The sequence below is a fragment of the Brachycentrus maculatus genome, unplaced genomic scaffold (genome assembly GCF_059751285.1).
Source record: "Brachycentrus maculatus isolate JH-2025_06_01 unplaced genomic scaffold, ASM5975128v1 h1tg000093l, whole genome shotgun sequence".
Taxonomy (NCBI): domain Eukaryota; kingdom Metazoa; phylum Arthropoda; class Insecta; order Trichoptera; family Brachycentridae; genus Brachycentrus; species Brachycentrus maculatus.
Genome location: NW_028280847.1, coordinates 183,217 through 207,080, shown reverse-complemented (window position 1 = coordinate 207,080; position 23,864 = coordinate 183,217). Strand labels below are relative to the sequence as shown.

Here is a 23,864-nt window from a genome sequence, read left to right as displayed (position 1 = left end):
AATTCTTTCATCAATGAAATGACGTTCAGCGTTTGTATTGGTCTTACTGAGTCACGTGAATGCTGCTCTAGCCAATCGGAGAAGAAGAAAGAAAATCGGTAGACTTCTGCGCCATCTGTGAGTGAAACGTCAAAAGTTTCGTAATAAAACTGAATTCGCGCGGGGCGGGTGTGTCTCGCGTTTGTTCGGTCTGTTTTCTGAGCGGAAATGTTTTTGTACGCGAAGTGAGTTATTCCCTCGATTTTCTCGGAATCAGATGCGCGTCGTCATCGACCCCGTGAGCCTTTTCGGAAGAATCACGGTTTTATTTCGGGTCGGGTCGCATTTTGACAGGGACAATGCCCACGGACGCGGATTCCGAGCGCGATTATGTGTCCAAGGAATGGCTCCTGGGGAAGCTGCGGTCGGATGACAGCCACTCGATAGTCATAGACTGCAGGGGGTCTAACGAGTACGCGCTGTCCCACGTCAGGTCCGCCGTGAACTTCTCCATCCCGAGCATCATGCTGCGGCGACTGGCGGCCGGAAAGATAGACCTGCTGGCCACCGTGCAGTGCAAGGAGCTGAAGGCGCGCATCGCGGATTGCCACCGCGCGGGCACCTTCGTGCTGTACAGCGACTCCTCCTCGGCGCAGGAGGACGGCGATAGCGTGCACAGCATCCTGTTCAGGAGGCTCAAACAAGATGGCGTGCGAGTTGTCTGCTTGGAAGGTAAACAACTTTGTTTTTACGAACCGTATCATCGCGCGCTAGCGGGGAGTGCAAGCAGTCATCCTTAATGAGTTCATTGATGAAGGCGAGTTGCCCACCGCGGACGTCCCATTCATGTTACATGAATGCAGCGAGCAACAAGTTTTCGCGCTTCGGTCGTCTCGCGATTCTTTCATGTCGGTATGGGAATCCTTTTAATTAATGACAGTGCCCACGCTGATATCCTCCAGTTTATGATGTCACATCGATTGGCGGCATTCTTCTTTCTATTATTTATAAAATATTCTATTATTTTCCATAGCTAGGTAATAAAATACAGGCCGTGCCGTTTTTTTGTCGTGTAGTGTGTAGGCAAGATCGGTGTAGGAGTAACGAGTACTTTTGTAGTACAAGTCGGTATACTCCGTGGTCGTTAATAGCCGTTACGCATATTACCAGAGGATAACACGATACATCCGCAACGCTTCCCACTTTACAAATTTTCTACACTACACTAATTAAATGTATCGACGAGTCCGACAAATAACGTCGAATCTGCAGGATCGCTAGTTTACAAGAAAATTATTCCTTTATTTTTTTAAACACGCAGTTGGTTACATATTCGGTTGATTAGTTCATACTGTAGCTAGTCTCTATAACCTTTATCCTCTAGATTTTTGACACACCTTTTAAGTAAAATAATAAAATAAAAGTGAGTTTGCGCGATGCAGTGATACAGCTTCAATCTAGGCTACAAAAATATATTTATTTTAAGTTCAATTGTAAATTTACAGGTCACTAGAAATGTACCAGGTTCAGTCACTGACTAGCCAACCATCGACTACATAGTCCTCTTGGTCTTCTCAGAAGTGGACAACATTTACGAAGAGATAAGAAATCGTTTAAATGTCTTACCCGATCAAGAAAACATTTTTTTTGCGTCATAATAATTAGTCCAATTATGCTTTTCCAATAATTTAAAATTCCAACTTTATAAAAAATCTTTGATACGTATACATCAGAAAATTTGCCGACGAAGAAAAAGACGTACCATAATCCTTCAAAGGACGAAAACAACAGCATTTTTTTAAGAATAACTATTTAATTCCTTACTAAAAGCAAGGTTGGAGAAGGATCGTGATAAATTAAAAAACATCTTTAGTAAAAATGAAAATAAATTATATTTTTTTTACATTAGGTATTTTTCGTTATTTAGATATCTATTAGATACTGATATAGCTCAAACTCAATGTTTGTTACTTATAATTTTATATCTGAGTAGTCAATTTTCATTATCTCTACTGTTTAAGCGGATACAATATTTCATCAGTTATTTTTATTTTTTATTTTACTACAGATTATTATTTTAGTCTATAAATTAATTATCCATATTGTTTATTATCTTAGTTTAAGTTTGGGAAACAGTATGCTGCAAACTCCTCCTTAAACACATTATACCACTGTCTTTCCATACATTCTTCGCCTCTTCTACATGTATGTATGCATCTCCTCATACATACCCGCCGATTACTTCGACTCCAGACCGGCCCGCTTTCAAGTATTTGACATACCTGATCGTGCCAAGTTTTCCTCGGTCTTCCTCTGCGTCTTTTTCCAAATACATTCGCCTCATAGATTTGTTTTAGCGTTCTTTCCTCACTGATTTCTTCCACAAAACCATCTCCACACACCTTTCTTAATTTTATCGATTATGCTTATCTCAGCCTTGCATTCTTTCTTTATTTCACCATTCGAACATCTATCATATATTGTTTTGCCGCACCTTTGTCTGAGGAATCGCATTTCGACTGCATTCAGTCAACTTTCATCCTTCTTTTCCCAACTCCATGCTTCGCTTCCATATATTAGGGTTGGAACTAGGATTCCGTTGTGTACTACCAGTTTAGCTTTCGCTAATAGGTTTTTATTTGCTATAACTGATTTCAGTGAACCATTCACTTTGTTCCCAGCATTCACTATCCTTTCTAAATCTTTATCAATCTCTCCATCCCTAGAAAACAACCCAAATATACAAAAAACATCTACCTGTTCCAAAATTTCCCCGTTTACCAATATTTCACTATCAGATCTACATTAATTTCTTTCAAAAATCATAATTTTGAATTTTCTAACATTCATCAGTAACATTCACTTTCCTTGCACACATTATACACTTTTTTCACCAACGTCTGCAGGTCTTCTGTGGCAATCGGCAAGAAGAACAGCATCGTCATTGTACAAAAAGCAACATACCGTAAAATTGTTCATTCTAGCTCCAACACTTAAACCTCTCAGTTCTTTCATATAGATTAAATAGCCAAGGCGACATTACACATCCCTGTTTCACACTTTTAGAGATGTTAAACCAGGATGAAAATGCACACAGTGCTATCCTCGCACAAGTCTGCAATGCCTTGGATAAGTTTACTGCTTATTCCATACTCGGGCAGATTTTTTCCATTTATTTTGTATATTATTAAAAGCATTGATAACTTTGTGGTATGGTAATAAAACACTCCCCTTACCATCCATTGTTTATTTTGTATAATACCACTTTTTTAAACACTTATTTGTGACCACCGTTTTCGGAAAATCATTCCATCATCACGTCAGTAAATTTAAAATAAAATTATTACGATTTGACATCAAATTGACAAATCTTGTTAAGCATAATGGCGGCGATTGCGTTCGCGATAATAATGAAATTAATCTGAAACATAAAATAAAGTCTAACAAAATTAAATCGTGATAATTAGAATGAAATTGACATTTGTGTTTTTAAATTGAATAAAATGACTCGAATTATTAAAATTGAGATATCATATGCCATACGAGTATATGGATATCACATGTTTCGATGTCCTTTTGTAGTTTTTTGTTCCTAAAAATTCTTCCTTCTATTCCAAACCGCGTACAGTAAATCCTCGATATAATGGACTGATTGGAGGGGAGGGGGTGTCCGTTAAAGCCGAAAGTCCGTTATATAAAAACTGGTTTTTAAACCAATTTATTATCAAAAACCTTTAAAAAATATGATCACTGTATTCAAATGTAAATAAGCAATACAAAACACAAACAAAATTCTATTTATTGTCTTCGGACACTCGTCGTGAAGTGACGTTGCTGTTTGATATTGACGCGGTTGTCTTCGGTTATCCTGCTTTGAAAAAGGAATCAAGTTTTGTTCGCATTTTCTGTTTTTTTTAAATATATAAACAACTCCCCAAAATTACGAAAATCCGTACAGTTTTTATTGACCGGATTTGTCCGTTACATCCCAAGATCGTTAAATAGAAGTCCGTTATATCGAGGTTTTATTGTACGCTTTATTTACCTATGTGCAAACTCGACTAGCCTGAGAGCTTTCTATATTAGCAGTCATTGCAAGGTTCTCCTGCACCATCGTCATATGTGGCGGACATATTCCCATTTGTGCTCGTCGATCGTCCGGGTGATATCGGCAACTAACGCTGAAGTTTTGTTTCTCAAGAATACAACCGACGCTATTGGGTCCGCGGATCTTTGCGCGCAACCCGTTTTACCATAATTTGCTGTGTGTGAGTCCGAGTATGCACATTTGTCGGCACAGGAAGAATGCGCGGAAACCCGCTTGCACAGCGTGGGTGTAGACTGTGTGCCTCGAGTTGATCTAAGAATCTGGAGCGCATGACAGATCACCTTCCCATCGTGTAGTGCCCTAAGCACCATTGGGTAAACGATCGCTTTCTTTACATATTATGTACTGCAGATTTATTTAGTTATAAGCAAGAAGCACCGCAAATTCACTATTGGACAGGCACCTTTTATATAGACACTATTTTTTCTTTTTCAATTAAATATAGGTACATATAAGGACTAATTGGTGGCGACACCTAAATACCAACGATTTAGCACTATAACAGTGTATCGGTTTTTCATATTGTAAAACCTAACGATTAGATTCCCCGGAATGTTTCTCCTCAGGGAAGTGCGCGAAATGTTTAATTCCTGAGGACAATGACGGGTTGATGTTGATGGATGTTCAAGCACACCCTGGGCAACAGCAGCGATGTTTCCGCCTGAGCGACTGGACGTCACGTGAACAGATTGTTTTGTCCAATAACGATCCAGTTTCACGAACTCCTTTCGCGAATTAATCTACAAACTTCGACGAAGCCACTTCTTTTTTAGTAAATTCCTTAGGGTGGTAGAGACTCGCCACTTGGAAGTAAGTTTTCAATATTTCCCGATTTTGTTCGAGCGTAAGACGTCCCATTTAATAAATACGAAATTTTCTGTCGATTTGTGATGTAACCTCACAAACTCAAAATAGCCGGTAGGTCAAATTCCAAATGTTGGACGGCCCATACTTCACATAGGTTATAAAATAGCCGGTAGGTCACATTCCAAATGTTAGACGGCCCACACTTCACATAGGTTATAAAATAGCCGGTAGATCGAATTCCAATTGTTAGACGGCCCACACTTCACATAGGTTATAAAATAGCCGGTAGGTCACATTCCAAATGTTAGACGGCCCACACTTCACATAGGTTATAAAATAGCCGGTAGGTCAAATTCCAAATGTTAGACGGCCCACACTTCACATAGGTTATAAAATAGCCGGTAGGTCACATTCCAAATGTTAGACGGCCCGCACTTCACAGGTTATAAAAGTTTTTTTTGTATTACTAGCCATAAGTGAGTACCTGATTCATCATTATTTTTATGACACCAGTTGATTGGCTTAAAATAAATACAAATAAAGGTAAACAATATAAATAAGACACCGTTCGACGTATCGGCTAGACTTAGGCTGCTGCAGCATCTTGACCCATTTCAATAAGTTGATAATTTGAATGGTGCACTTGGTTGGCAAGATTGGCCTAGTTTAGTACTGTCCTCCTGACCGGCGGGGCGGGGGGAGGCGCGCGGGGGGCGGGGAGCGGGAAGCAGTCGGTATAGTCGCTATCGATCTCATCCCAAAAAACGGTCCCGTGCATCAGGTCGCTCCAGCAAGAATGGATTCCCCCCTCCCCTCTTTTCTCCGCCCTTGCCCTTTCTCACATCCGAGCTGTCAATGAATTTTCTGACTTACACTGGCATTTCTAACATTTTTGCATATGAATTATCTTGCGGCAGACCCATTTTAAGGAATATATAAAGAAAGAAGTAATATCTTTTATTATTATTATTATTATTGATATTTCAAGAGATGAAGAAGTCTATAGGTATGAGATTATGGAAGTCTGGGTATTTACTGGGCATACGGCCTGTCATTAGCCGGTTTTTAAACCAAAGTCCACCGCAAATATAACCGAAAACATTTTGCTGAAACTGGCACCATTTTAATTCACCTAATCTAATTCGTACTATATGTTTTGATACCTGATTTTTCCATTTGATTCCTGATTTAAAACCTGATTTTTACCTCGCCCTTAATACAGTTTGACTCGTTTAACGCTGTCTCAGTGTAATGCGAGGATTATATTCCCTGAAATTGCTGTGATATTTATTAAATCCTCCAGGAATTCTCGCGACGCGTTGATATCATTATAGCTCGTGTTAAGATGTAATAAGTATTTACGTGTTAGTATGACCTTGTTTAACACTGTTTTGTTTAGAGCTTTACTTACCGGAACGAATCTCGAGCGTTGTGCGGGATCTTACTGTAATTTTATTTAAACCGTAGTATCTCATTACACTTTTGTCTAAACGTGGATGATAATATTATCATCATTCGCGGCGTCACTAAAAATATATTTTAAATAATGTTTTGCATTGACAAATCGAGTGAGCCAATGACTGCCACTTACACATTCTAACAGCTTATTTACATCGAAATGTTATCTTGTTAATAATATACTTAGTATTACGTATGTGATGATAAATATCATATTATGAAGCAACATTTTTAGATGATTGGCATTTTTTAAATTCATTATTTTTAGCCTATTATTCCTATTTTAATATTTCCTTTCCCTCATAGCAGTAACATCTTTATCCTGAACTCCTTCACTTACCTTATCCTTACTCCCTGCTAAATCGCCAAGAATGTGGAGGGCAGGACTGATCACTCTGCCTTCTTGTAATTAACGGTCAAGTTTATACCGCAAAGTACGTGCGGTGCTCTCTGCACCACCGTTGCGGAAAGGAATGAATGAAAAAACTAAACATTTACGGAAAAAAACCTATTGCATCATAATTTTATACTTTTACTCTAAAAATAAATCATCACAATTAAAATTGTATTTTATGTTATGAAGTTTATAAATAAAAGTAGAATTCAATCAGGATTTGGGCAGTTCTGGTATGCACCAGTGCGGAATAGAAGCAAACATCCGGTGAACTGAAGGAAACACTCAAATATTTCATTTGACGGTTACAAAACACCCCTTTTTCACCTCGCGTTTTAATTTAACTAAATTGTGTTTTATATAGTTTATAAATAAAAGCGGAATTCAATCAGGACTTGGGCAGTTCTGGTGTGCACCAGTGCACCATTAAAACCAACATCCGGTGGACTGAAAGAAACACACACACATATTTCATTTGACGGTTACAAAATGTCCCTTTTGCACCTCGCGTTTGAATTTAATTTATATATATATATATATATATATATATATATATATATATATATATATATATATATATATATATATATATATATATATACACATACATATATACATATATATATATATATACATATATACATGTATATATATATATATATATATATATATATATATATATATATATATATATATATATATATATATATATTCCGCTAAAAGTATTCCCGTGCCTACGTGGGATCCAAATCCACAAAAATCTGAAACGCTCTGAGTGTATGAGTGAACGCGGAAAAAACGTTGAGTGGAATAAATATTATGAGTGGATGTTATGAGAGGCGCCTTTCATATTTACCTAACAAAATACACGATAAAACATTTTCCATTTTAATTTTAAGAAGCACGTGTGATAAATACGCGTAAGGTACACGACGATCAAAATACGATTTCCGAGAAGTTGTATAGAAGTGTTTCTCACCATGTGAAAATCAATTTGCCATCAAAATTTTCCGATTTCCAATGAAACTTTGACATTCGATATCCCGTATATCATTTACGCTTCTTTGAACCCGGTGTTAATTTATTTATATTTTGTTTACATACTTGTACAACGTGGCTATTCTTACGTTAGAACACTGCTTTCCTAATGTTAAAATACTATTGGATTATTGAAATATTATTTACCTACCAAAGCTAATCGTCAAATTCGACGTTATATATTACTCGTCTTTAACAATGAAAACACGAATACATACTCTGAAAATCAATAAATTCCTCGCTATTATATCATTACCAATATATTCATCAATTAAGTAGTAATAAGATGTTGTAAGTATATGTTGATGACGCCGCTGGGATGAATTTCACAAATAATACACGGAAATTCTCCACATTAACTGACCGACTTTGACGTTCTTTGTTTATATTTTCCACTTTTCTTCTCCGCATGACGCTTTCCGGCTTCATTATGTTTGCTTTTTTGCACGTTTTTAATTTCAAATTCCATTATAATTGTACTTAAAACCAAGAGTTATTGACATGCCTTTGTTTTAGTCGAGAGATTTGTATATTAGTCTGAAATCCTTGTCGCGTGATCGCCACATCGCGCTGATTGTCCGATGCATTTTGTGGAAAATTCTAAACACGAAAAAATATCGCTGACTATTTTATTTATTTAATATAGGTAGATGTTATGCAGTAAATTACCTTTCCAATACTTATCCGTACCCGATGGTGCATAGGGCATCGCATAGTATTGAGGCGGTGTTATTTCTATCGTTACTTGCATGAAAGGAAGGTGATGAGTTACTATTATATTATAATATATTAAATTTCTTGGTTTTTATCTTTATTGTTTTATTGTAGTTTTTGATTTTTTACTTTTGACAAAAATCATTTTCAATAAAATAAAACTAACCTAACCCAAGAACCGATTACTAAATATGTTATATATTGTTTTGGTATTATTATAATATAATTTCCGACCGTGGGCGATTTAGGAGATTGTGTGGGTGGAGCGGTCGGGCGGGGGCGGGTAGGGGAGGGTGAGGCAAGGGGACATCTAGATGTTCCCTATACAGGGTAGGGAAATTATATTTCAGCGAATTTTATTATAACAGTATTTGGTTATTCAATATCTACGAAGCGATACGCGCGACGGCGACGTGTTGTCAGCGATCTGTTTGATATTTAACGAGCCCAAAGGCTTTTCATAAAACAATTTTTTAAAACTAAAATATTGCGTATATTTGTATATAGGGTATTAGATTACACATTTCTAAAAAAACTAGGTTTCCATGACCACATATATCCCGAATAAGGAATGACACTGGTGTAAACGTTATTTTTTTTAAAATCGTTCGTATGTGTACGAGTATGTCTTTGTCTTTGACTGGAGATACCTACTAACAAAATCTGACGTGAAAATGCATGGCCCCTTGAAGATGTAATGGTGACCGAATGTAATGGTGACCGAAACGTCTGAATAAGGAAATAATTTACGGATTTTAAGTCGAAAAATATAGAAAAAAATGTCATCCCTTTCAGCCTGAAGCTGAAGATAGACATGATTCAAGATTTATGTTGCAACGGAGTTGGAGTCCCATAAATCTGGATTTAGACTACCAATGACCCCATCTTACGATCACGAATCGATAGAGAAAGTGCTATATTTAACTAATGGGAATTTTTTTCAACGTTTTGTTTTGTTTTAGCTGCTGCGCTGTTTTTTTTTTATTTTAATTTTATCTAACGGTATTACGATATGATGAAAATTTATTTAAAGTATTTTGAGTATCATTTAGTATCATTAGTTTTAGTAATATTTAAACGCATATAGTTTTGTTACTTGGATCGTCATTATAAAAAGATCGTCATCTTATTTTAAGATTTAATTTAGTTGAATAGCTCAGGTTCTAATTTTGTATTTTCCTTTTCCGTGCGATTTACCTTTTAGCCTTACGTTAGCGTGGGCGTCGCTTAAGAGGCGCGTGTATTATTTCATATTGGTATCAGCAAAACTCCCACACGTTTCTACGTCTTTATTTTATATAGGTATATCTATAATGTAAACAGGAAAACAGAAATATACACATGCATACAGGGTGATTCATTACGACCGTTTTTCAAAAGACTTTCATTGACAGATCACGCTCGAGTCGTGTTGAACTGTCATGGTAATTTTGTTCAGGATTGTTTGACATTTCATCATGGAAAGGCTTACACCGCAACAACATTTACTAATTGTTCAATTTCAAGATCCGCTGTTTCGACCAAAAATTTGTTCACCATTTCTGGCTCAATATGGCTACGTTAATAAGCGAAATTGCCGCATTTGGGATGATGAACAACTCGAAGAAAAGTTCCATTTCATCCATAAAAAACGACAGTTTGGTGTGGTCTATGGGCCGGTGGAATCATCGGTACGTTTTTCTTCTAGAACGACGCTGGCAACAACGCTACTGCGATCGGTGCCCTATCGCGCCACGATAACAGACTATTTGCTGCCTGAAATTGGTTACAACAGGACACAGAGGGTACACAGGGCGTGATATACGTACAATGACTCTATTGAGAGATCGATCCGGTGAGAAGTTAATTCCACGTTTTGGACCGGCAAATTGGCCGCCTAGATCGTGTGATATCACACCTCTAGACTTTTTCTTTGGATCCCCAATACGTATCCACGTAAAGTCCAAAGGGTTTGCGGAAAATCCAGCTTCAATTGATGCGTTGGAAGACAATATTACTCGCGTTATTGACGCCATACCGATCAAAAAGCTCGAACGCGTCATCGAAAACAGGGCCTTTAAAATGGGTGTTCTTAAACGCAGTGGCGGCCAACATTTGAAAGATATTATCTCTAAAAAGTAAATGCTAAAAACTGATCTTTACGATGATAGTAAAGATACCACGATTAATTTGAATTTTTAGACTTTTATTAAGTATAAAAAAAGTCGTAATAATTCACCCTATACAAAAATACATGTATGGATTGAAGTATTAATGGTATCCACTCATTTTTTAGACTTTTACAGTATAAGTACCGCCAATCTCTACGAAAGCTGATGCTTATTATTCCGTCTGCCTCGAGGACGTCACCTGTTCGCTTTAAACTGCTGGATTTCAACTTTTGGACATTGGAGCTAGCGATGACTCGCGATAAGAAGAAACAAGCATTCCCCATTCATGTCGGAGAAACGAGCATATTAATGGAGTAGGCAATGAAGTTGTGTGACGTATGTGTACTCCATATTTTATTCGATTCGGAAATTTTATCCCACGTTTTCGCGAGGAATTCTTCTCTTTAATGGGAATACAATTAGTAGGCGTACCTACGCCCCCGCAAAGGAATTTAATGTTAGTAGTAATGATTACGGTTTAAGTTCGTATTATTATATTATATTATACCGGTATTAATTACGCGAACCTACGGTTCCCAAACATTATTCTCCAGCGTCCCTCCGAGCCGGGGACGGTTCGCCAGCACCCCTCGAGGCGCCCGAGGCCTGGAATCTGGACGCGACAGTTCGGCAGGTCGAGCCCGCCCTCTGGCGCGAGGAGGAGGAGGGGGCCTTTGGGAATCGCCGATGTAGACGAACCCCGAGGGTTTCGCAATAATACGGCGGGTAATTATTTTCGGTACCTACACCCACGCACCACGCACCACGCAGGGCGGCGGCGGCGGCGCACGCGCGCTGCTATCGACCCGAGGCGGCCCATTCAGCGGGGCGGCCGCTCCATTCACGGCGCGCCCACGCGAGGGTTCAAGGTGCGCGCTGCCGCGGGGTGGGGAGGGAAGGGGGCCGGGGCGGGGGCGGGGGGCAGAGTTACTACGCTACCGAAGTAGCTATGCACAATATTGATGAATGGCGAAGGAGCGAAAGGTCAAGAAAAAAACGCCACAAATGCTTCCCACACAATCGTAGAGGACTGTTTTTTTTAAAAAACACATACGCACATTTGAATTAAATATGTATCACTCCTTAGACAGAAAATGTTTCGGCAAAAATGTACATAAGTTGTAATCCATAATGCAACTCATACGGAGTTGATGTTTTCTTCTTCCTTTTTACAATAAACTAGCAATAAACTGCCAATGCACATTTGTTTTCTATACGGAAGTTTAATAAATAACAAATATATTCACCGTATTGAATATGAATATATTACGTTTGCAAAATTTTTAAAGGTGAAACATTTTCTTTCTTAGTGTGTTACTAATTTGGTTTTTTATAATTTTAAGTACCTTTATTATCAATTAATTAATTTTACTATTAATAAGTTTATTGAAGCGCCCTTGATGGAGTGTTTTACGAAAATAGCCCTAAATAAAATTATTATTACTAACGAAGGTTAAGTTAAGGTTATGTGCATAGATTTAGGGTGGATATGTCAATATTCGTGTACTTGTTCTTTGTAGTAGATATCATTACATCGACGTATTTCTGATCACAAAACTACATCATCATACTTTTGTGTGAATAACTAATTATTTTATTCAACAATTGAAACCTAGCCTTAAGCTTGAATAACAAAGATCCTATTAATGCTCAATCGATCTATCATACATACATAGTATTCATTTAAGTCCGACAACTTGGCATACTCGTTTTTAATATAACAACATAAACGATATTCGAGCACCCCTAAAAATATTTTCATGGAATTATATATACATATATAATAAAATAAACAATTTTGTTTTATTTTGTTTATTATTGTTATTATTTCGACACCAGCGCAATTGGTGAGGCTTTAGGAGATCGCTTGTAAATGAATGGGTATTTACCTAGGTAATTTTTAGGCAAATAAATTAGTCGAAAAAAATACAAGATGGATTAAATCTTTCGATCCTAAGCAAAAACACATTTACACCAGAACCACAACCAATTATTTGGAAGTGCCTACTATGAATAATACGACACACTGTCAATTTGATAAAAAATAATATATATATATATATATATATATAATATATATATATATATATATATATATATATATATATATATATATATATATATATATATATATATATATATATATATATATATATATATATATATATATATATATATATATATATATATATATATATATGTATTTTTTTCTTTCTTAAGTTAGCTTATATTACATTTAGTATACAAACTAATATTTACACTTAATTCAACATAATATGTATTTACATCTTACAATAATCATAGCATTTCTTTTCATATCCATTCTAATTCTTTTCATTCTTTATAAATTCAGGTTCGAGAGAATATCTCACTCTGATGTGAATAAAGTGTATGTAGGATACCTATTAGTTCCTATTTTTGTGGTTTACCCATTTTCTTATTATGTAGTACCTTTAGTGTAAGGTTTTGAAAATATAATTAATTTCAGGTGATTATGGCGATTTCCGTCAGTGCTATCCCGAGTGGTGTATGGAGGCCCCCGCAGACAGGCCTCCCTCTCACCTGCCACTCATGGGCCTAAGGTGAGTGCTTTACAATATAAAAAATAATTATGAAACATATCCATTGATGCAAATGTATAATTTGATTCCGTTAGAATGATTTATAATGGCAAGCTGGGGGATGTTTTCCATTTTAATCATCTCGGAATATCATGTATCGGAGTAAAAATGTGGTAAGGGTAACATCAGGGGAGACTGTGGAATGTCGAGTCTTTAAAAATAAAAAACTTGAAATTGTCAGTTAAGCTAAAACTGATTAGTAGCTTGAAGCAGTCGGGGGTGCCGCTATTGGGCATTCTGCAGTTTCAATACAAAAATCTCATTCATTGATTGGTTCCAAATTATATACTTTTTGGCTATAAAGGTGCACAATATCTCGTAATATATTTCCATTCGTTTTCTCTTCTGCGATTTAAGATCCATGCGACCCTTGTATGCCATCTCGCTAACACGGTGTTTACGCATCGGCAGGTCCTTGAGGATATCCAGCGGGCTGTATTCCGAGGAGCGGACCTCGTCGGGCTCCTCCTCGGAGTGCGAGGAGGGGGGCAGGGAGCTGCAGCCCCACCACCACCCCCACCACCACCAGGACTTCCCGGTGGAGATTCTGCCCAACCTGTTCCTGGGCAACTCCACCAACAGCGAGGACTGCCAGGGGCTCGCTCGCCACAATATCAAAGTGAGCTATTATTACTGACACCAGTCTGACTGATTGGCAAAATAAAATATTTTCAGTCACGAGTCATTTTTAAATACGGCAAAAGTAACGATAAAAAAATTCAAGGTCATCTTTTGTTTAATCAGTGAACAATAAATGAATAATAATACATATTTTTTGGAATAAAATAAAATAACTATCTTTATAGACTCGAGATAAATAAATACTTCTCAATCAATCTTTATTAAATAATGTTTTGAGACCAGTTGATTCAATAATATGACGAGCTGTTATTTGTTTACCCTGTCAGCACAGTTCTTGTCAACCAAACATCCTAGGAAGGATTTTTTTTGTACATTCAAAGTTTTTAATTAATAGATTATTAAAAAATTAAACTTATTTTGTGATTAAAATTTATTATCGTTGAAATTTATTAAATTGAATAGAATTTATAAGCTCGAAGTCAACATCAATCTAACTTTTTCGAGACTAATTTTATTTGGATGATGTCAGACAGAGGTTTGTCCGTACCTTGAAAAGTTAATAGGCTTAATCTTTTTCCTCTTGAGCCCTCTGTCCTCTACTGCTGGATATAGGCCTCTACTCCTTCTTTACATGATATAGGAACATAGTAATTAGTAAATTTGTATTTATTTTCTTGTTCCCGTGAAATTTTAAATTGTCATTATGGATTTGGCTGTTTTGTAGTCTAAGCTGATGCTATTTTTGCAAATGTAATAGCTGCTTCTAGTGAATTACCTGGACGATTTTGTACAATTCAATAATTGGGTGGTTATTTCTTTTTCAGTATGTGCTGAATGTCACACCGGATTTACCAAATGTGTTTGAATCAGCTGACGGGGATATAAACTATTTAAAGATTCCCATAGCTGACCATTGGAACCAAAATCTTGCGACATACTTTCCTGAGGCGATTCGCTTTATCGGTAAGGAAAAACTACTTTATAATTGGACATTACTTTAGGGTTCCCATTTTTTCCTCAGACCAAATGGTAGCACTTTGATATGGAAGACCAAATTTGATTTTTTTTTCATTTTAATTGTTCACCACCCATGTGAAAATTAAATATACTGTATTTCAACTTAATATCTTATCATTTTCTGTCATCGTTAGAAAACCAAATATTCGTTAAAAAACCATATATTAGTTAAAAAATTATTACTTCTTTCAATAAAATAATTGACCGCTAAATCAAGTTTAACAGGTTAGTAACTTTTTCCATAATTCTTTTGTGAAATTATGTATGAATTTGAATTTATAGTTGCCAGATATATTTGAGGGTCTCCAGGGTGTCAATTCTTAATGCGTTAACTACCCGTATGGATAAATTCGACCGCTTCTATAAGCTTTATAAATACAGTGGTACCTCGACATGCGAGTGCCCCAACATACGAGTTTTTCGAGATACGAGCCGATGAGCAAGTGATTTTTTGCTTTTAGTTACGAGCGAAATTCGAGATACGAGTTCGGTTCGGTAGTAACACGCAGTCGCGCCATCACGATCTTTTAATGATGACCTTTTTAATGACACTTGCCTAACTCATTTCCGGAACATTCTGAGAGGGAGAAAGAAACAAACCTCCTTGGACATGTTTTTTTCTAAACGGCCTACAGGTGAAAGCGAGAAAAATGTAGCGAAAAAGGCAAAGACCAGTGAGGATATCTAATTTATTTCTTTACATTCTCTTTTTTGTTTTTGTGCAATAAATATTTGATATTTATAAATACGTTTTTATTATTCAAAACCACGTAACAAAAATAACTGGGGGTGACATTTTGGAGGTTGGAACGGATTAATGGTAGTTCAATTGTTTTGTATGGGGAAATTTGCTTTGAGATATGAGTAATTCAAGATACGAGCAAGGTTGCGGAACGAATTAAACTCGTATGTCGAGGTACCACTGTACTTATAAAAAAATTTGGTAACATCACCTTCAAGACAATAGGGATTAATGATCGATGGTGCCGAAGTAAAACACGTTGGAAATAAATGTCCGGAATCGAAGTTAAAGTTATCTAAAGTGTTTAGCTAACTCAATTGTAATACCATTTCAGGGCATCCATTATATGCGGAAGTAAACATTTTAACTATGTAGTGGAAATAAATTTTATTTTACTTCTGGACTTCTGACTTTACAATGTTTGAGCCAGCCATCAATCAATATTGTCAAGAAATTAAATTAACCAAAAAAATGCAGTTTTATTATTACTATTTTTTTTTTACCAAATAGGAGTAAATTGATGTTATCTACACTGCCCAAGGCGGGGTATTTTAAATGTCATATAGATATATCTGTGTAGATAAGTAAAGATTGATTAAAGTCCAAAAGTAAATTGCTTTACTTATTAATGAGATACCGGTTTGATAATTCCAGCCTGTATTGTATTTAGTGATTTTTGGCAAAAAATGTGAGATTAGTAATTAGGGGTAATGTTTGCAGAGGAGGGTGTGTCCTCCAACCAGGGGGTGCTGGTGCACTGCGTGGCGGGGATCAGCCGCTCGGTGACGGTGACGGTGGCCTACCTGATGGAGCGCCACCGCCTGAGCCTGGACGACGCCTTCGCGCTGGTGCGCTCGCGCAAGGCCGACGTGGCGCCCAACTTCCACTTCATGCGCCAGCTGCACTGCTTCGAGATGGACCTCGGCCTGGACACCGCCTCGCGCAGCCTCAGCCAGGTTGGTGCGTGTTCTGCACATTCTCTCTCCCCCTCTCTCTCTCTTAGTCTATTCATTATTCTCTCTCCCTTTCTCCCACCTCCTGTCTGCACCGCCGCTAATTTTCCCTTATTGCAATTCTCTATACATTAAGATTACGTATTCAGAGAACCGTTTGTTCCGCTAAAATCATTTGAACAATGATTATCATCGTACATTACCAAGTCAGTCTTGTTTACATTTTAAATATCTATTTCAGTTATTTCTCTAAAAAGTGCACTATTTATAGGGGCACTTTATAATAGAATTTTATAAAGTGCCTTTGCCAATCAAATTGTCTGACAACAATGATAAACCGCTTATATACCAGTTTATCAGGAATATATTTTTGTATAATTTAATGAATGATACGTTTTAGATAAGTCATCTTATCTTAATCATTAAATTTTAATTCATTATCTATATAATTTTTTTTCCTATTTTAAATTTTAAAAAATTATCAACTGTTTGTTTGTTGTTGATAATGTCAATGTCATTTTAAGGCCATATTACAAATAATTATCTGAGTATGCTTTTAAATATTGGTATTAATTTTTCTCCCAAAATTTAAATTGATTCTATCATTTTTGAATACATTTCATTTTTGAATAATTGAAAATTGTAGCGTCACATGTTTTTTTTTATACGTGCATTATACAATTTAACGAGTCTATACATTATAAAGTTTTAGAATTTGGATTACAGTTTTTACAGAATTTGAAACAAAAAAATACACATCTAGAATTATAACAGACAGTAAAAACAATATACTTTAACCATCAACTAGAATTTGCCAATTCCGAAAATACGCTATGACAAACAGCAAAATGTTTATTTGGCTGTTCGGTGATAGTTAAAGAATAATGTTTTTATACACTCCCATAAAGTATGTGGGTGTAAAGGGTGGAGTCGGCACTTTTGGGGTGGAGTGGATGATATGTAGCTCGGCATCGGCTGTAGTAGAGTGTGTGCGCAGGTTCTTGAGGAGACGGGAGCGGGCGGCGCTGGCGGGGAGGGGATGACGCGGCGCCAGGACTCGGCGGAAGGGCGGCAGGCCCCCGACTCGGGGTTCGACCGGCGCACGCCGGGCAGCGCGGGCGGCGCGGGCCCCACGCGCGCCCCGCGCCCGCCCAGCCTCGGCCTCAGCCCCGACTCGGGCATCGAGTTCGACCGCTGGGGCGGGTCGCACGACACGCCGCAATGACAGTTCTTCCACCGGCTGGAGGAGGCCGACTAGAACACCCGCGCCTCCCCCGGACTCACCGGTGATCGCCTGCCGATGGCCTTCCGTCGCTGCCGAGTGGCGAGTGGCGAGCGTCCTCGCAGTCAGAACCCTGTGTGGAAGTGTTATATTAATAGTTCTCTAATGTACCGCGTATTTGTATGCCGGTCTACCGATACATACTCGATGGGAGGGTACTGGTAAATCTAATCTATGTCTAACTGACTAAGTAAAATTTAATAAGTATGTATTTCCATTTGTTTGAATAATTTTCTAACTGTATAACTTATTTATCAAACATATGTACCTACATATTATAAACTAACGTATTTTTTTTAAATATCTAATTTTTTGCCTTCTGTTGATAATTATAATCTGTCACCTACCTCTGAACTCTATTCCATTTTTGGCCCTTGTATTATATCCGTACTTGGTATTATTCCCTAATAATAATTTATGTAGCGGTATTTTTTTTTAAATACTACCTCGAGGGCAATTGGGGAAAAAGGAGATTGTGGAAATTATTTAGCAAACAAATGCGTTTTTAGTTTTGTTTTAAAGATCATCTCACTCTCACTGTTTCTTAACTGCCGGTGGAAGAGCATTCTATACCATCGGTCTCGCGATAGCAAAGCCACACTGGTCAAATATAGTGCGCTGGTTGCGAGCTGGTAAGATCACTTTAACCATGACAATTGTTGTAGCCGATGGAAGCGTGAGACGTCTATACATCAATTTGTCTGGAATACACGGCTCTTTTAGATACTCCTGAGCCATATTATGTATTGATTTATACATGAGTAGACAGAGTTTATACTCTACCCTTTGGGCACAGCCTAACCAGTGCAGTTGGTTATGTAGTGGAGTGATGTGACTTAATTTAGAAATGCCAAGAATAGCACTGGATTGCAGTCGGGTCATCTTGTAATATACCTACAATTTCCACTTTTTTTTTACTGATTAACAATTCATAAAATATTTTAAAAAGTATTGTATATTACATATAAAATAAGTAGTAATAATTGTTAAACTTGAATTGTGTTCTTCCATTTTACTTTTTTTTTAAAATTACTATACTTGAGACTGTTCATTTTTATAACAAATTGGTTTGTAGAGATGCATGAACTATTTATGCATTTTATTAAACAAAGTGAAAAATAAGTTACTTTATTATTACTATTTCCTTATTGTCCGCACAAAATGTTAGGTAAATATTTCTCTATTGAGATTCTAAAAACTGCGAAGTTTATGGTTAGGGTAAATTAATGTAGAACTGGCATATTTCTTCCACTTATTTAACAAATATGTCCAAAAGAAAGTAAATATAATTTAGTCCGTTGCTAAGTAGACGTATTCTTATTAATACGCTTTACCGGGGATACATAACTTTATACAACAACGGATCAATCTAAACTGTAAAATATGTATGCGTTGTAATTAAATCATTATCAACTCTTGCACTCCTTTGTTTGTTCTTTTTTATAGTGCAAAACAGCAGTTGATCTTTATTTATCTTAAGTTTCTCTTCCCTTCACCAAATTACATATTACATTACACAAATGAATATGAGCTATCTTGAAAACATTCATGCATTAACTTGGTGCTGGTTGTTATTGAGATGTTACACAATTTTCAGCCATACATTTTTTTTAGTCAAAGCCATCATCATAAAATAGAATAATAAAGTTAACCTTGTTCTATATGTATTGTGATAATTTAATATGTATTTGTTACAATTACTGCGCATTATTTTCAAAATCTTAAATTTTCTTTACAAACTTGTAATTTAAAAAATTGATACCTTAAATTTCTATTCGTAATAACTTCATATAACCAAACTTGATTTAAAAAAAAATGTTTAGTGAAAAAAATGTAAGAAAGGTAGGATGCTGTTCGTCGTACACCAACTAGTTGAAATATTGCATTTCAATAAAGAATAAATAACTCTTTTCCTTTTGTGTAAACTAAAAATTCTTTTGAGATACTAAAATGTAATAAGTCAGAAAATTAAATGTAGCTGGTGAATGTGTGAGGTGATCTTAGCTTATTTTTTTTACTTTTATTTTTATTAATACACTAAAATGGTTATGTACCAAATTAAATTATAAGTTATTTTATATCATAGTATTGATGGCCAATGATATGTCCGAGGGATGTTTAAAATTTTTTTAACAAAACAATTTTGTAATGAGTTCACACCATATATTTGGATACCGTATCGACCCTTCCTACAATTGCTATTATAAGACATAAAATGTTATTTAATGAGCATTAATAATTTGTTAAGTCAATAACATCGCACTTTTCACAGTAAATAACCTGAAAACTATTCCATATTCTGTTGTATTTTTAAAGCAAAATTAACATTTTATTATCTCCTAGGATTAACCAAAAACACACCAGTCAAAGTTTGAAACCTAAGTCTACTTTCAAGCTTGACCAATGTCGTTAATCCATCCCAGGACTACAATATACAATAAACAAGTTGTGGATAAGCCGCCTAAATCAGTTTACTAAAAATGCCTTTAAAGTAATCATATACATAAAATACAGTAGACTTAAAATTCTGTTCATGTATCACTATAATAAAAGGTATGAATTTTCCTTTGTTAAATTTTATAAATCGCACATAGAATAGGTTTAGCTAACTAGTATCGCTTAGGATCAGTTTTATAAGCATCTATAAGTAACACTCGGTACCATTACTCAACTGGTATTTGATATGCTATATTTTATAGTTTTTCCAACATTCGCGGTTTAATATTGGTTATTTATTAACTGTCCAATTTTGGCGGTGGAATATTAATATATGTAATGGGTTTTCTCTATTGCTTCCTGAAGTTAGGTACTCCAGCCGTGAGGTACCTTAAATTTCGAATCACGGATCGTTCTCTTACATGATTGGTTTTTGACATTTAGATTTATATAAAACCAAATACAAAAATAATTTTTAAATAAAATAGTACATTTTTTATCAGTTTTTTAACCTCTAGCATGCTTGTTGTGGAAAAATATTTACTTTAATACATATTATCATACACATGTATGATAGATAATATTGAATGAATTAAATAATATTAAATATAGAATTACATAACAAATTGCAATGCCAATTAATTGCATTTGTTAAGTTATTTGATATCCGGTGAGAGCTTGTTCAACAGATTACTCATCTTTCTCACTGGTTTTAAGAATTTTGAACATTATGTGTCGGTGTGCTCTGACAAAACAGGTTGTGGGCAAAAGTCAGTACCGCTATATTGCGTCGCAATTCAGGCCTGACAATTCTTATGTCAATCCAACCTTCATTTTTCCCAGCTTGTATACATTAGTGATGGTGATAAGAGATAGGTACTACTTTTGCTCGCAGGTTTTTCGCCAGCGACATTTCCTGGGCCTTCCCTTTCTTCTTGTTAGTCTTTTATATTTTAACGGTACACCTCGGCCAATGTCGGGCAGGAGAGTCTTTCCACAGAAGGCCAGTTCCCCGAACTATAGGGGGTGGGTTGTAGCCTTCATGATATATGTAGCTCGAGCTTCTTCTTAGGACAACCACATTACTATTGAGAGGATTCCCTGTCTGAAATGCTGCTCGAGTTTCCCATCGATTTCTGATTTCTTTTTTTAAATAACACTTTCACTTCCGCTAGAGTACTGGCAATACTAAAAAGTCACTGATTATATCATAAAAATTTCTGAATGTCTATGGACAAAATAAATAAAAGATAGCCAGAGACAGTAACACCTATCTACCAGTGGCGGTCGGTGACTTTTTGTAGAAGGGATTTTGGACATCGAATGTTTATACTCGTACTTACTACGTACTAGATATCAAATATGCACATCTAGACGCCATCTCCGTAAATCCAAAACTCAATAATTATAGATACAAAATATCATCAATTCATTTTTATTTATTTAAATTATTAAGTAAATCGCAGGCTAATAATATTCAATAACAGTTTAACTTCACTTTTCAAGCTCAAAAGTAAACTGTCAAAGCAACGCGCGCACTAAGAACAATCCAATAGAGTATGTAAATTCTGTTCATTAAACACAATAGTATTAAAGACGTTTTTTTTTCACAGTATTTGAGAATGTATGTGTATTTAGACTCGCCCGCGATCTTTGTATCGTGTTGCTCGTTGCGCGTACGCTGAGACGGGAAGATATACGCACGTTCTTTTATAATAATAATATTTGTATGATTTTGTACAGCGCTGTTTTTATAAAAAAATAACATAATATGATCGCTGTAGAAATATCAAAATATTTAAATTGCAGTATTGCTGTTTAAGGATAGAAGTTTAAATCTTTTTACTCTAAAATGCAAGGAATGCGGAGCATCCACAGCATGTATGGACGGACCGCGCTTGCTATCTACCCCATTGAGTTCTAGTTGATACCGGATTTTTAGAGTAAGCAAACAATGCAAATATTTGAATTCTAATTTATTTAGTTCCTCAGTGTTGCCAACTGCATGGAGTGAAAATCGGCATACGTAATACTCTATAAAAACACACACAGCTGTCATTTAATACCTTTGTTGGATTAATATAATCTGGTAACATAAAAATCTAGATAGCATTAATGTAATAGATTGACCCATGATTGGAAATTCGTTCATGCAGTAATTACTGCATGGGTTACTTTGCCGCCAATTAAGAGGATATTCTTAAGAATATTTGTGCTGTTCTAACTGTGGTACATATTTAATATACCATGTATATACTATTGTCTTTATTGGGTGGAATTAAAGGTATTAAATACTACTAGCTGATAACATGGTATATGCTAGTCTCCACTTTATTCCGAAAAACCATTTTCGACCGCTGAGAATTTCTAAATAAGTAAAAGAGATTCACATCAATTATACATACCACTTAGGCATCGATACTCTTTTATTTGCACCATATCTAACTTGCAGCTTACAATTTATAAAATTTGAATAAGTAAAAAAAGGTAGCAAGATTATTATTGCGCTACACAGAAAGCTTCAAAACACTAAAACGCTTTAAAACCTGTGGATATATTTCTGCGAAACAACATGAAGTTTGTTGAACAATAATATTAAGGATAACAATATATTCACAATGAAATAAGAACTTTAATAATTGTTATATTGAAAATTCGTTTATTTATGTGCATGTGTAGCCAAAGTCATATTTGTACATTGTATTTCCTATAATTTGATTTATTGTCAGATCCGAAATATTATACCAGTCAACCTCAACCGATAAGGCAGCCAAAGAACTTTGAAGATCGCTTAATTTAATTTATATTCTGACAAAGTAGGTTATGTAGATGATTTATTAAAAAGTATTATTTTGTTACATAATATTTCTGTTACAATTAATGTGGTCGAATTAAATATCTTTATTTATATATTGTTTTAATTCTTTTCAACCGTCCATACAACCTTTTCAATTTGGAAAGATCTACCACCGAGAGATGACAGTTTCATCGCCGTGGCCTGTTCCACTACCCCGAAGCTAAACAAATCAATGAATCGATAAATATTTTTCTCTTGGCAGTTTCACCAATTTCTATGGAAAATTGAAGAAAACCCCAAAATATTTTTGTTATTTCTACTTGATATGATAATTTGACATTAAAAATGTTGTTAAAGCTTATCCAAAGGCACTAAGCATTACTCCTGTAAGATCAGCCTCCAAACTATTAGCACCCATCGTTGTAAAAGGTACATTATTAGTACATATTAGAAGTAATTTATTTTCAACTTTTGTAAGTCTATCAAAAATAATAAAATAGAAAAGCAGATTGAAAAATATCTTGCATTGCAAAAAATAAATTTTTGATAATATCACTGATAATTTTTGCATAATTTACTCAATTCGACTCGCATGGAGATCGATATTGGATATTCTTCTTCTTCTTTCCATGTTCGCTCCCTAGGTGGAGCATATGGTCAACGCGAGACGTCTCCAAGTCACTCTGTCATGCGCCATCTCCTTGGCTTCCTCCCAGGTCGGTCCGGCGTCTCGAAGTTCCGCAGAGTATAGTCGGTGAATGGTCGTCAGCGGCCTTTAGTTAATGT

At 35.9% G+C, this 23,864-nt stretch overlaps 1 protein-coding gene across 5 annotated transcripts; it reads left to right on the top strand.

Moving 5' to 3' along the window:
- Mkp3 (Mitogen-activated protein kinase phosphatase 3) lies at nucleotides 1–23,165 on the top strand. 5 transcript variants are annotated; one of them, XR_015837395.1, is made up of 7 exons: nucleotides 3–711; nucleotides 13,137–13,230; nucleotides 13,681–13,888; nucleotides 14,676–14,814; nucleotides 16,331–16,566; nucleotides 17,561–20,951; nucleotides 22,110–23,165. XR_015837395.1 is itself a non-coding variant. In XM_088258377.1 (6 exons), the coding sequence occupies exons 1-6, from the start codon at nucleotides 339–341 to the stop codon at nucleotides 17,566–17,568; spliced, it is 1,062 nt and encodes a 353-aa protein (XP_088114503.1). In that variant the 5' UTR covers nucleotides 1–338; the 3' UTR covers nucleotides 17,569–23,165. The 5 variants fall into 5 exon arrangements, 2 of the variants coding, with proteins under 2 accessions (XP_088114503.1, XP_088114501.1); XR_015837393.1 differs by having other exon boundaries at nucleotides 22,091–23,165; XR_015837394.1 differs by having other exon boundaries at nucleotides 17,561–22,224; nucleotides 23,011–23,165.
- The last annotated feature ends 699 nt before the right edge of the window (nucleotides 23,166–23,864 follow it).

Coding starts and splice junctions, on each gene's coding strand:
- Mkp3 (XM_088258375.1), top strand. CDS start 339: ATGCCCACGGACGCGGATTCCGAGCGCGATTATGTGTCCAAGGAATGG. Junction 712..13,136: donor GCGAGTTGTCTGCTTGGAAG/GTAAACAACTTT, acceptor AATTAATTTCAG/GTGATTATGGCGATTTCCGT. Junction 14,815..16,330: donor TGAGGCGATTCGCTTTATCG/GTAAGGAAAAAC, acceptor TAATGTTTGCAG/AGGAGGGTGTGTCCTCCAAC.